The 12521-nt window shown below is 35.8% G+C and overlaps 2 protein-coding genes across 2 annotated transcripts; both read right to left on the bottom strand.

Moving 5' to 3' along the window:
* Window positions 1-1314: 1314 nt before the first annotated feature.
* LOC124829916 (uncharacterized) lies at window positions 1315-5369 on the bottom strand. Its single transcript, XM_088101042.1, has 3 exons — window positions 5016-5369; window positions 3813-4428; window positions 1315-2482 (listed from the first exon to the last, which is right to left on the bottom strand). Exons 2-3 carry the CDS (start codon window positions 4365-4367, stop codon window positions 1634-1636), a joined length of 1404 nt encoding a protein of 467 aa, XP_087957168.1. The 5' UTR covers window positions 4368-4428; window positions 5016-5369; the 3' UTR covers window positions 1315-1633.
* A 4194-nt stretch (window positions 5370-9563) lies between these two features.
* LOC124846585 (uncharacterized) lies at window positions 9564-12195 on the bottom strand. The gene is made up of 9 exons (XM_088101048.1): window positions 11927-12195; window positions 11599-11780; window positions 11133-11408; window positions 10966-11024; window positions 10833-10869; window positions 10665-10736; window positions 10422-10572; window positions 10169-10336; window positions 9564-10089 (listed from the first exon to the last, which is right to left on the bottom strand). Exons 1-9 carry the CDS (start codon window positions 12104-12106, stop codon window positions 9733-9735), a joined length of 1482 nt encoding a protein of 493 aa, XP_087957174.1. The 5' UTR covers window positions 12107-12195; the 3' UTR covers window positions 9564-9732.
* Window positions 12196-12521: the final 326 nt, after the last annotated feature.

Here is a 12521-nt window from a genome sequence, read left to right as displayed (position 1 = left end):
AATATATGTCATTAAAAGGTGCATAGTCATTAGTGGGTTTAAAGGTTTTAGTGGCCAGCACGCTGTCTTTGAATTGGTCTTATTCTTTTTTTTTTCTTTCTCTGAGCCTAAACTATACTAGTATCTATGTATCTATTATCTTTGTATATGGCACCTGTTTTAACTTTAGGGTCTGCATGGCCCCCACAAAACCCTGAGGTCTTTGATGGAGGTAAGAAAGATAAGGGGGGGCTCATGAGAGAGTCCTTTTTCCTAAGAAAGCCAATAAATTGGTAAGTACATAAACAATGAAAAGGAAATAATATGAATAGTGGGTTCATCTTTTTAGGGTTGCACATCTTGAACTTCTGATGAGACTTGCCCCCTCCACGTTAACATATCCACTCTCCACTCTTTCTGCATCTTTTCCCTCCCTCATTTTAAAACATTTATAGCTTCTTTCTTTTGGTTTTTTATTAAAGGGAGTTTGATGCTGGCCCATACCTTCTTCTGCAGGTTTAAGCTTTTCTATCCTTTTCTATACCATTGACAATGACAAGCTCTTCTCTTTATGTTTTTATGGGGCCATCTTCATGTAGAATGCTAACTTCACTCTATTCATTTCAAACTCTTAGTACCTCACCATCTCTCTTTTTCTAATACATTATACAAAAATCTCATCAAACTTCAAACTCAAATTAAAAGGATTTATGCTATCTATATTATCCTACAGCTCTCCTGAATAGCAAAGAAAACAAGGATCAAACTTGTAATTAAATTAAATTAAATGGATCCATGGCATCTACATTCTAGTTTTATGTATATTTAAAGTCCACACAAGATTATATGTTTTACATGTAAGGGCCAGCCACTGGGAACTCTATAGAGTTGGGCTACAGAATTGGGCCCAACGTTAGGAAGAAGAGAGTGAGCGTGTTCCAAAAAACAAAAATCATTGTAGAAAGTTCGTTCTGGAACCCCTTACGCGTGTTTTGGAAGTTCATTCTGGAATACATTACATATATTCTGGAAACCTTGTTCTAAAAAATTCGTTGTGAAAAGTATTAATATGTTTCAGAAAGATTGTAACTATACTTTAAATTTGATTTTGACTTAGATCATAAGAAAAGAAAAACTTGAGTTCCACTAATAATGTTTTTATCCATCCTAATATTCCGTGAAAGAAAATAATTGAGGTAGGGATAGGTCATCTCGTGATAGTATTAAATAACCAACGTATGACCTCCACATGTAAGCATGTACGTGAAGCGATTCGAAGGTGGTAACGAAGGATCCCGACCAAAAAAACGAAAATAAAAAACATGGAGTATAGAGTTGTAAAAAGTACACACGTGAAAGAATGATTTACATAAGTGAGAAATAATTACATGATGCCGTGACACAAGTGATGAACAACGCTGGATTATTAGCAAAATTCCAATGAAGTGGATAATCTTTCTCGGTATACATGCGCTCCCTCGATCTAATCTCAACATAGCCTAAATTAAAGTGAGCAAATTATTGAGACTTAGGTTTCCATGTCCGATAGTCTTGATAGAAGTGAGCTTTCCAACTTGACATGCAAAACGGGGTAAGGTATATAACCGTATATAAAATGTTTGTATATGACAATGTACAAAGAGAAGTTACATTATTAGAAGCCGCTCCAGCCGTGAGGCAATCTCCATTTTCTGTGCCAATAGATAGACACTCTAGACCACAGAGGGAATTCAAAGCTGTACTCAAGAGGGTGATCAACAGGTCCTGCCACTATCATAGGCAACCACACGTATCTGGAGTCTCTTAAGTCGGCCGGATTCCACCGGTCCGCCATGAAAATGAATGAACCAGGGAAGCCAGGTAGAGGAAGCACAAAAGTGCTCTGAGCAAAGAAGGTTGTAAGCCTAAACATTTTGTTTCCTCCGATGCATGGATTCCCAATTGTTTCCCAAGGCCCCAAAATGGACTCGGCTGCATGAGCCAGCGCCTCATTTGGCGCCCATCCTGTGCAGCCTGAAGTGATCATGTAATATGTGCCCTCGTGTTTGAACAAAGCTGGAGCTTCTCTGTGTTGTCCCACAAGAATCCTTCTCATCACAGATGTCACGTTCAGATAATCTTCAGTAAGGGGTCCGATGTGCAGTTCACTGTTGTCTTCGGAGGAGTAGATAAGATATGCCGTGCCATCATCGTCTTTGAACACTGTCATATCCCTGCTTTCGTATCCATGGGGTCTTTGGCTGCCGAGATAATCAAATGGTCCATCAGGTGTGTCACTGATTGCTACTCCAGCAGCTGCTTTCGTGTAGTTGGCATCATCAATATGCATCCACATCACATACTTTCCGGTCCTCTCGTTGTAAATAACTTTTGGCCTCTCAAGCACATTAGACGTGTGCAGATCATGGGTTTCATTTGTTTCATCTGCTGCCAATACAATCCCCTCATGTTTCCATGTCCACAAATCCTTCGAAGAATAGCAACCAACTCCAATAATGTCCACCTAGTGCAAAAAGGAGAAAATCACTTCACTTTGCAGATACTGGAAACTGAGATCGTAAAGGGCATCAAAAATTATTTCAAAAACATGCAGGCTTAGAGAGCATACTAATTTATAGAAGAAAGTTTACTTTTCATAAATTTCAAGGAGAGAAAGCAAAGGCACAGATAAAAACAAACCACCATCTGGTGCTAACTATATCTTTCATATCAGCATCTATCTGGGCAAGGAATAAAAAAATTCTTCATGTAAACTGACTGGTGATACAATATTTTGCCCGAGTTATTCAGTACAAGTTTTTTCTCGGTGCTTGCGAACCAGATGTATATGTCAATTAACATGGTAAAGTTTGAAACATGTGAAGGATATTTCCCTGACTATTGCCATCACTTAAAGTCTTACCAACTGGATGAGGTAAGGGAACACAGTGTGGAAGGTAAAAAGTCTGGATCATTTAATTTCTTTGCTTTTGAATACAGGAGCCCAGTAAATTTCTGACTCTAACTTGAATAAATTGAACTATTTGGGTGAAACTTTTTCTTGGATTCCGAATTGCAGAAAAACATCGATGTTATGGAAGTATAAACTTTTTACTCAGTGTCAATAACTATATTCAGTGGATTCATGAGAAGTAGCAATAAGAATTCTGAGCACTGATTATGTAATTTCAGTTGTAGCAGGCTTCATGTTCAATAGAAGGAACCACCAAATTCCACCTTCAAATTCAAACTATTGTATGAACTGCATCTTAAGGAATCCAAATCCTTTAGGTTAAATATCAGTCAAGATGACCTTTTTTTTTCTTTTTAAATAAAAGCTCTTAATATGTTTGTATTTGATCCAAACGGAGAAGACTCTTACATTTATTAATATCTCCATTCGTGCAAATGGAAGGACACTTATATATCCCTTTATCATAGACCAACAAGAATATGGAAATTTTATGACAACGGTAGCATATTAAGAACAAAAATGAGACCTTTGAAACATGACATTTCTCTGCCAAAGACTCCAAGACAACTATTAAGGAGGATACTAGACAGGTTCAGAAACAACCGGAGGTAAAGATACATATAAACAAATACTATAATCAAACAAACATCTCTAAGCTACGGAGTTCTTGTTAACCAGCCAGTCTTGTAATTTTTCTTTCTCAAAATAAACAAAAGATGAAACCATCTAAACATTGAGCTTACATAGAAAGATGGTAGACACTTTCAGAACCACTAAATGTTCATAAATTATAATAAGCTACATAACATACTACAGCAAAGACGACAATTATTAACTTAGAAACAGAACAGAAGTTCTACTGAAAAAAAAAATGAATTACCCGAGCGGCTCCTTTCTTGTGAACTTGGTAGGTAGGTCCATCTTTATATTCACCATACCAATAGTATGTTCTTGATTTTTTATCATAGACAATGCCGCCTCCATGAGCTTGAATAGGATTTCCATCGGTATCCAACCAAATTCTCCCAGGGTAATAGTAATAACTTTCATTTGCAGGAGTCTGTATTGGATCTATGGTTTTTTTATGACCAGGAAAAAACACATGTCTAAGTTGGGAATTTTCGTCCAGGAATTCGTCAATTAGTGTTGTTGTCCGCTTGGGTCTGCGTTTTGCTGCTCGAGGAGACCTCTTTCCCTTTGGTGGGGGGATTTGAATGTTCTCCTCTTCAACCTCTTGAAGTTCAATGAATTGGGGATGATGGTTCAAGCGCAGTTGAGACTGTCCACCAGTTCTATCTGCGTGATGGATATAGGTATATAAATGAAGCAAAATCAAGCATCCTAACAAGCTCAATACCACAACAGACGTTGAATATCTGCTCCCTGCATTGCAACCTAGTATCGTAGGTTTCCTGTATTTGTTCCTCGTCCTCATTTTCTCTTCCTTTTTATATTCAAAATAAAGCGGCAGCTAATCAAATGCAACCTGTGGAAACCTGATAGATAACACGACCAGATAGAAGTTAAAAACATAACTTCCCTATACGATAACAATTTCATAAACCAAAATCAGTTCAAAATCAATTTATCCCCCCTACACACTAGGAATTTCATAAATCAAAATAGGTGCAAAATGAAACTGCAAATAACGACACCGTATATCTCCCAACTAGGTTTATCACTTTATCCCTTTTTTTTTCTGCTGGTATCCTCTTTGGAAGACAATCCAGTTCTCGATGTTCAGTTGGGCACCATTTTATCCCTTTCCAATTTCATGAACTTTTACACATACTGCAATACAAAAAGTAAACTGCAACAAGTTTCAACGCTTTTGATTGGAAACAATAAATTACCCTCTCTTCCAGGTTTGTTAGAAGTTAATTGAAGTTCAAACCACTACTTTTACCCTACTCTGTATCTAAATACTATAACAACTGCCACCAATTAATCATTCTAATCAACAGAGTTACACCCTCATGTGTCAGATCCATTAGGAAGAAAAACCTAATAGTTACACAATAAAAGCAACAGAATAATCAGAAACCAGGGAACAAAGGCAAAGTGTGAGAAGAAGGTCTCTGACCTGGTACCACCCGAACTGTGGAACAGGCAAAACACCCCGTCATGCGGTTTCGTTGGTGGCTTTTGAGGGTCACAGACACAGTGGCATGACGCAACCACCGAACTGAGCTTAGTCCAAATACGAGGTAAGAGAGAGAAAGCAGGAAGAAAAAAAACGAGATGATGTTGGGTAAGGGTAGTTAAGTTCCTATGCAGTTTGGATCTGAGTTTGAGGTTATGACATTGATTTGCAACCAAAGTTGTGCTTCCCTGTGTCTTTTGGTACCGACCCCAGCAACAGTTCTATTCTAGAACTTCTCTTTTACCATAAATGTCTCATCTTGCACTTCATCCTTTAACTAATTTCCTCTCTTTCCTTATTATTACTTGTATCAAATATGGAACCATTTTATGCCATTTATGTTCAATTCTTCACAGCAAGACTCTATTTTTATTGTTCCATAGTGACACCTTAGCGTTTGAATTCACTCTATTTAATAACCTTAGAGCAAAACGTGATAATGATTGGTAATCTAACTCCATTCATTTCATGCTGTGAACACCACAAGAGATGTTCAATAAATTGAACTTTGGGGTGAAAATTTTGTTATGTTGAAACGTTGCTATGTGATACTAGCACTAACAGTGCTGATAACCAATGATTTAGTAGTTACAAAAATTATGAAAAACCAATTTTTTTATTAATCTGAGATGGGTTTTCCTAGATTTAGATTTAAGTGAAGTTAGAGCAAAATTTAAAGAATTAGCAAAATATACCAAAGTGAAACTGTTGAATCTAAGGATTTTCTATTTTGAGAAATGATAACGATCACTATATTTGTGTGAATATATTTATATACAAGCAAAAGTAAGAGTATTGTAACATAACATGTTCGTTAATGGATTGTTGGTAATTCGTTAACATAAAATCACAGTATGTGTACTGTTGCTAATATTACTCATTCTCGAAATAAATAAATGCAGTATTGTCTCATGATGACTTTTTGGTATTGGTTGAAAACGTAGATTTCATGTGCACTTGTTTAATCACTTGACTTAGCTGGTCTTTTCTAACCATCATAATGGTCCTGTTAGCCTGTGGCGGTTACGAAAATAAATGAAGAATTATTATAAATATTAAAAAGGAGTGTATTAAAAATTATGGAATAATAGAAAGAACCTCGTTCTCATCATGATAATAAAAGTTGTTGACAATTATCTAAATTGTAATGCCTACTAACTATGATATTTTTGTCTTAATTATGTTTGACTCAAACCACTCTTGGTTTAATAAAATATTTGTTATAAAAATTAAATAAAGTTCAACAAAATTGAAGCCACGAATATTTTGTCTCTGGAGAAATTGAAACAGATACCTGGCGCAATGTTAATAAATCTTGAGGTTTTTTTTATCAATTTAATAACAATATTTGATAAATCAACATTGTTAAATTATGTAAATTTTGATATGATAACTAATTATCATTTAAAAATATTTTATATACAAAAATTATAATATTATTTTGATAGTGGAACTTAATACTCAAGCAATATATTACTTAAATGGATTCACTCAAAAGAAGAAAAAAATTGCATACTAATATTTTATATTTATAATATTTAAATCTAAAATTTACTTATTAATCAAAGTTTCACGATCAAGTAAAGGTTGGTATATCTTTATCGAGTATTTCTATCTTTTATAAAAATGACAAGAAAAGCTAAACATAGAAAAATAATAATCATCTTTTTAGTAAATTAATTTGAAATAACTTTCTCACACGCTTTCTCTCAACTTTTATTTTTAATCTGTGCATAAATTATTATTTTTTACAAACTTTATAAATAGTATTTCAAAATAATATTTCTAATTTATATATAAGATCATTTTGACTTACAAAAAGTCAGCTACAAATAGTTTTTCATATCTTTCCTTAAATTAGCGTTGATAGAAAAGATATATTAAATACTTTACGAATTTATAACTTGAATAAAAAATCATATATATAAACTATCTCTACATCTCACCATTAAATAATAATTTTAAGGAGTTATCCTATATCATTTGTAGAGTGCTGTAATTTTTTTACTTGATTTTATTTTTTTAATAGATTTTAGTGAATAATTTTGAAAACAAATGCATTGATAATACTTTTCATGCTACTAAAATAGGTTTAATGTCTCTGTAGCTCTTTATTTTGGCCCAATTAAGTCCTCTTTCTTTTTGTCGTCTCAATTGGGTTCTCATTTTTTTAAATTGGAGCAATTATAGGTCTACCGTCAAATTGGACAAACGGCCGTTTAATTGTGCGTTATGTGGCATGGGCAGTGTTTTCACTAATCACACGTGGAATTAAAAAAAAGTTTTGTATTAAAAAATATGAGGTTAAATCGGCTTTAGGAAAAGGGCATAGTGGGAAAACTCATTACGATTCCCACTTCAGTAATTGGTCTTCCCCTCTCCTTCTCACACACAACCAGAGTAGCGGTGGCGCTTTGGGAGGCGGAGTGTGAAGTTGCGCTTCTCCTCAAGTGAGTCCTGCGCGGTCTCAACGTGGTGCGTCCATGTGACGCGTTGGCCGCGGAAGGCGTCGTGGACGGTGTGGTTCGGGGCGACGGCGAAGGAGATGCGGTTCGAGGAAGGCGAGCGAGAGAGCGTTAGTCGGCGGCACGCGGCGCCGAGGGCGTGGTTTGCGGCATTGAGGTAGCGGTGCACATGGCGGTAGAGGTCGTTGAGGTCGACGCCTCAGTAGCCGTTGAACTCTGGAATCTCGAAATAGGAATATGGAGAAAGCAGATCTTGCAGAGATTCGTATAAGGAATGGAGCAATGAGAGAAGCTGGGATGGGAGAACGTATTGGAGCACGGTGAGTAACCCTAACATAGACCACATTTGTGATAATATCTCCATTTTTGTGTGATTTAGTGTTTTTCTTGATTGGGATTTGAGATGCGGTGGAAAATTGGAAATTGGAAAATGGTTTTGAATGGTGGATAATATCTCTGGCCCCCACACCCACCTTTTCCTCCAGGACCTCATCGCCCCCTACACTAAACCCTCCGTCATGGACGTCAAAATCGGCTCCCGAACCTGGCACATCGGTCACTCCGAAGACTACATCGCCAAATGCCTCAGCAAAGACATAACCACCTCAACCATTCCCCTCGGCTTCCGACTCACCGGCATTAAGGACTCCCTCTCCTCCTGGGAACCTTCCTCCAGACTCTCTCCGCCGAGGGCGTCGCCTGGTCCTCTGTAAATTCGTCTCCTCCTCCAACTCTGACGATTCCCGTTTCGACCCCGATTGCGACTTTGTGGCAGAGGTTTTCGACGCCGTCTTGGAGCGGTTGGTGGAGCTGAAGTGGTTTGAGGTTCAGATTCTGTATCATTTATGTTCTGGTGTTCTGTTTTGGTGTTCTGTTCTGGTGTATGAGAAGGAGAAGGGGAATAGCAATGAATGATTGAAGTGAGAATCATAATGAGTTTTCCCACTATGCCCTTTCCCTAAAGCTGATTTAACCTCATACTTTTTAATACAAAACTCTTTTTTAATTTCACCTGTGATTACTGAAAACACTGTCCATGCCACGCAACGAACAATTAAACGACTGTTTGTTCAATTTGATGGTAGGCCTTTAATGGCTACAATTTTACAAAAATGAGGACCCAATTGAGACGATAAAAAGAAAGGGGACTTAATTGAGATTCTGAACCAAAATAAGGACTTATAGAGACATTAAACCTATTAAAATACAACTAGTAATGTATACATTTTTTTTGTACTTTCTTAAAACAACTTAGTTTGTAACATAAGGACAGTTTATATGGTTAACTTCATATAAGTGAACCAAAACTCACAATAAACATTAAAACAAAACAATAGAATATACTTATAAAGCTGGAGTCAATTTGTTTTTCAAAATTAGCAATTTGAGTTTTTTTTATATATATAAAAAGGTTATTTACATAGTTAAGTTGTGTGTAAGCATGATTTTATTTTAAAGAAGTTATTATATTCATGAACTTTGATTATGAACAAAAATTCATCATTCTCTGTAATGACTTTAATATAATTAATTTTAAAGTAAAGTTGTTATTATTTTTAATAACTTTAATATAATTAATTTCAAATTAAAGTTGTTATTATTTTCAATGATGTTAATGTAATTAATTTTGAATTGGAGTTATCATCTTCTTTAGTAATTTCAGTGTACCAAAATGAATTGCACTAAAATCGTCAAAGAAAATAAAAACTTTGATTCCAAAAGTAATTAACTAAAATCATTAAAAAAGATAACAACTTTAGTTTAAAATCAATTATATTAAAATCAGGATAAAATATAGAAAAATGTTTTTTTAACAATTTTTTTAATATTTTTTTATAATAATTTATATAGTAGTCTGTGGTTGTTCCATTTCATATATACTTAGTCGCACATAATATCCGGGGTTCTAAAATATATACTTTAATGTCATTCAAATATAGGATAGACTTTTTCAAAACAAGATTAAAAAACCTACTGTATGTCGTTACACTGAAATATAACACTTTCTTTTTCACATGCAATATTCACACTTAAAACAAATAATTTCAATTATGTACATTCCGACTTTGGTCTTAGTGTTATTTTGTTTGATACTTATGAAACTATAAAGAAAAAGAAAAAAAGGAAAGCAAAAAAGTTGCACCTATGTTTGACATTCTACCTTTTTTAAGTTTGAAAATTAATAAAACTTCCTATATTGATTCTGGGGTCCTAGAATATATAGAAAGTGGTCTTTCCCATTGAAGAGCCTTTGCCACCCAGGTGAATACCAAGACTACCATAATAATGGAGAGAGACAACATAGATGACCATAACAATTTAGTTGAAACTCTCATTGGTTTGCATTGATTTGAGACAATTTCAGCAACTTTGTTCTTCACAACTGTGCATTTTGACAGTGTTTGCAATTCTGGATAGATATCCAGCAAATCCTGGATGGATCTGCTGTAGGCATGAGCCATGTTGTATGAGGCTTCAGGAAGAAATCTTCCCTCTTTTTTGCATTCTTCTCCTGTGCCCTCTTCGTGACAAGTGAATTTTGCAAGAATCTACACCAAAAAGCCTTTTATGAACTATGAGTGTGGTGTTGCAAAAGTAACAAGAGTAACTAGTTTAGTGAAGACTTACTTTTGATAAATCACCAATCCTAATGGCATTATTAGGGCAGCTTTGTGGAATGTAGTTAAGGTTTGAGGGTCCAGGGAAAGGGTCACAAATTTTTATGACTCCCAATAGTTCTTCATTTTCTGCACTTACTCCTAAGACCCGATAAATCACCGACATATTAGAATTCAACTGATACACAAAACATCATTGTTAGAAGTGGAAGGAATTAATTATTTCCCTTCTAAATTCTGAACGAAGAAACCAAGTTTTCTACCTCAACTACAAATCTGTGGATGGTGTAGCCAATTTGAACTATCAATTTCCCAGAGAAAGATTCATTCATGCATGGCAACATTGACCCCAGGCTACTGTTTTGTGGGTCTTTTTCGAAGTCTTCAAAAGCAGTGCATGCATCTTCTGCAAAGCTGCATGCATATTCACACAGCGTCGTGAGACTTGAAAAGAGGATTCTTTTAGCCGAATCAGAAGCATGATCATGAGAGGTTAAGGTACTTACGTGTGAAGGAAGAAATCAAAGCCAGTCAAGAACCAGCACAGGCTTGTTAAGATCCAAAAGCAAAAAATTATGCTGAAAATAATGCAGAAAATGAAATTCATACGCGTAATGTACTGTTTATTAAGTGTTAGTTAAGAAATTACGGTGGAAAATGATACTGTATCTTACATTATAAACCCAGGACGCCAATACAGCAGCATTAGAACTGAGTCAAAAACAGCAAATTGAGCAAAAAATTAATCGATCTCAACCAATACTGTAACGAAATTAGCATCATAACCAATTGTTTAATGATTGGTACCTATTGCTGCAACCAGTGTCACCAAGTTGACGGTTAGAACAACGAAATGTGCTACATATCTATGTCACATTTAAGATTATAGGAAATACAAAAAAGTTTGAATTAGGAGCAATAAATACAATCAGCATGAATAAAATAAGAGATGCTCAAAGGGAAAACATATATACAATGTATGAGTAGCCCGGTCGAATGATTGTTCACTTCTGTCAATAAAACGGCGTATCACACGCGAGTTAGTTCTGAGGTCTTGAGTGGTGGAATTCAAACTCTCACACATTTGCGGATTGTACGGAAGCAAAAGAAGCTGCATTTGGTTCGTTGTTCTTATTACTCTGCCTAGGGTCCCAAGAGCATCTTCTCCTATACCTACCACGGATTCTTTCAGTTTTTCTGTCCTCTTTAGGGTCTTCTGACTCGTTGCCATGACAAAACTTGAAGCAATTCTGTCACACCACCCCAAAATCGCCTTAATTTTGAATTTTGTATAAGAATGTTACGTGTTTGTATAGTCTCAACGAATTTTCATGTCACGAATTTTCAGTTTATCAGTTTATAATAAAGAACGTGGTGGTGTTGAAACTATTGTAATTTTGGATAATGAAATAATGTCTCTAATAAGAAAGGGAGACTTACATGGCGAGAGATGTGAAGAAGAGAAGTAGAAAGAAAATGTGGAGATGGTAATGGTCCAAACTAGTTAATGTAGCAGAGCCACCGCATAGACACTTCACTATAAGGAAAATGGCCAAAACCAATCCACATAGCAACCAAACGCAGGCGAATGCGTATCCATGGACTCCTGTAAATGCCGCAGACTGAAAAGGATCAGAAAGCAAGTGTAGTAAACATAAATATGATGATCACACGCACGTTATTTGTTTTCTAAATTTAGATTAAGTTAAACATATGGCACGTTTAAGAAATAGAAAAGAGAAGTTTGAAGTGATCAACAACTACTCACAGCCACGTAATGGTTGTTTCGAAGGTCGAAACCTCCATTGTAGTCTTTGAAATGTTGTAAGGGATCGGGTCTATGGAAGGTCCTTTCATGAACGGGGGACCCTGAGGCTAACGATGTTGTTTGAAGTACGAGGAACAAGAAGAAAAGAAGAAATAAGACGCGGTTGGTTGAGTTGAGCATGGTAGAGTTAGTCTCTTTTCTGGTTCTTTAGCGAAGGGATAAGAAAAGACGACATGTGACTGAAAATTGTGACAACTTTTTGTGTGAGAAGTGTGACTTACTAGGTAAGATAAGAATAGAATAGCTTGTGGCATGGTTTAGTGCAACATTTTTGTTACGTGAAGGAAGGACAAATGGCAGTGTTAGAGATGGAGGTAACGAATCAGAAGCCGAAATAGTTGGTTCGTCATGTGCAAGAATTGACCACTTTTAACTGTTTTCCTCCACGCATGCATGCATGCATGCTCTATTCCAGCGTTCGTGTCTTTATGTTTAAGTATCGTTAGTTTTTATTTTTATTTTCTCACATTTGCTATCTCTATTTTCTGTCGTCTTTTTTCAACTTGCTAGTTCAAACTACACACATCACAGAATG

Source organism: Vigna umbellata, chromosome 10 (assembly GCF_029865625.1).
Source record: "Vigna umbellata cultivar VRB3 chromosome 10, Vumbellata_1.0, whole genome shotgun sequence".
In the NCBI taxonomy this organism is placed as follows: Eukaryota; Viridiplantae; Streptophyta; class Magnoliopsida; order Fabales; family Fabaceae; genus Vigna; species Vigna umbellata.
This window is presented reverse-complemented; position numbering and strand designations above follow the sequence as displayed.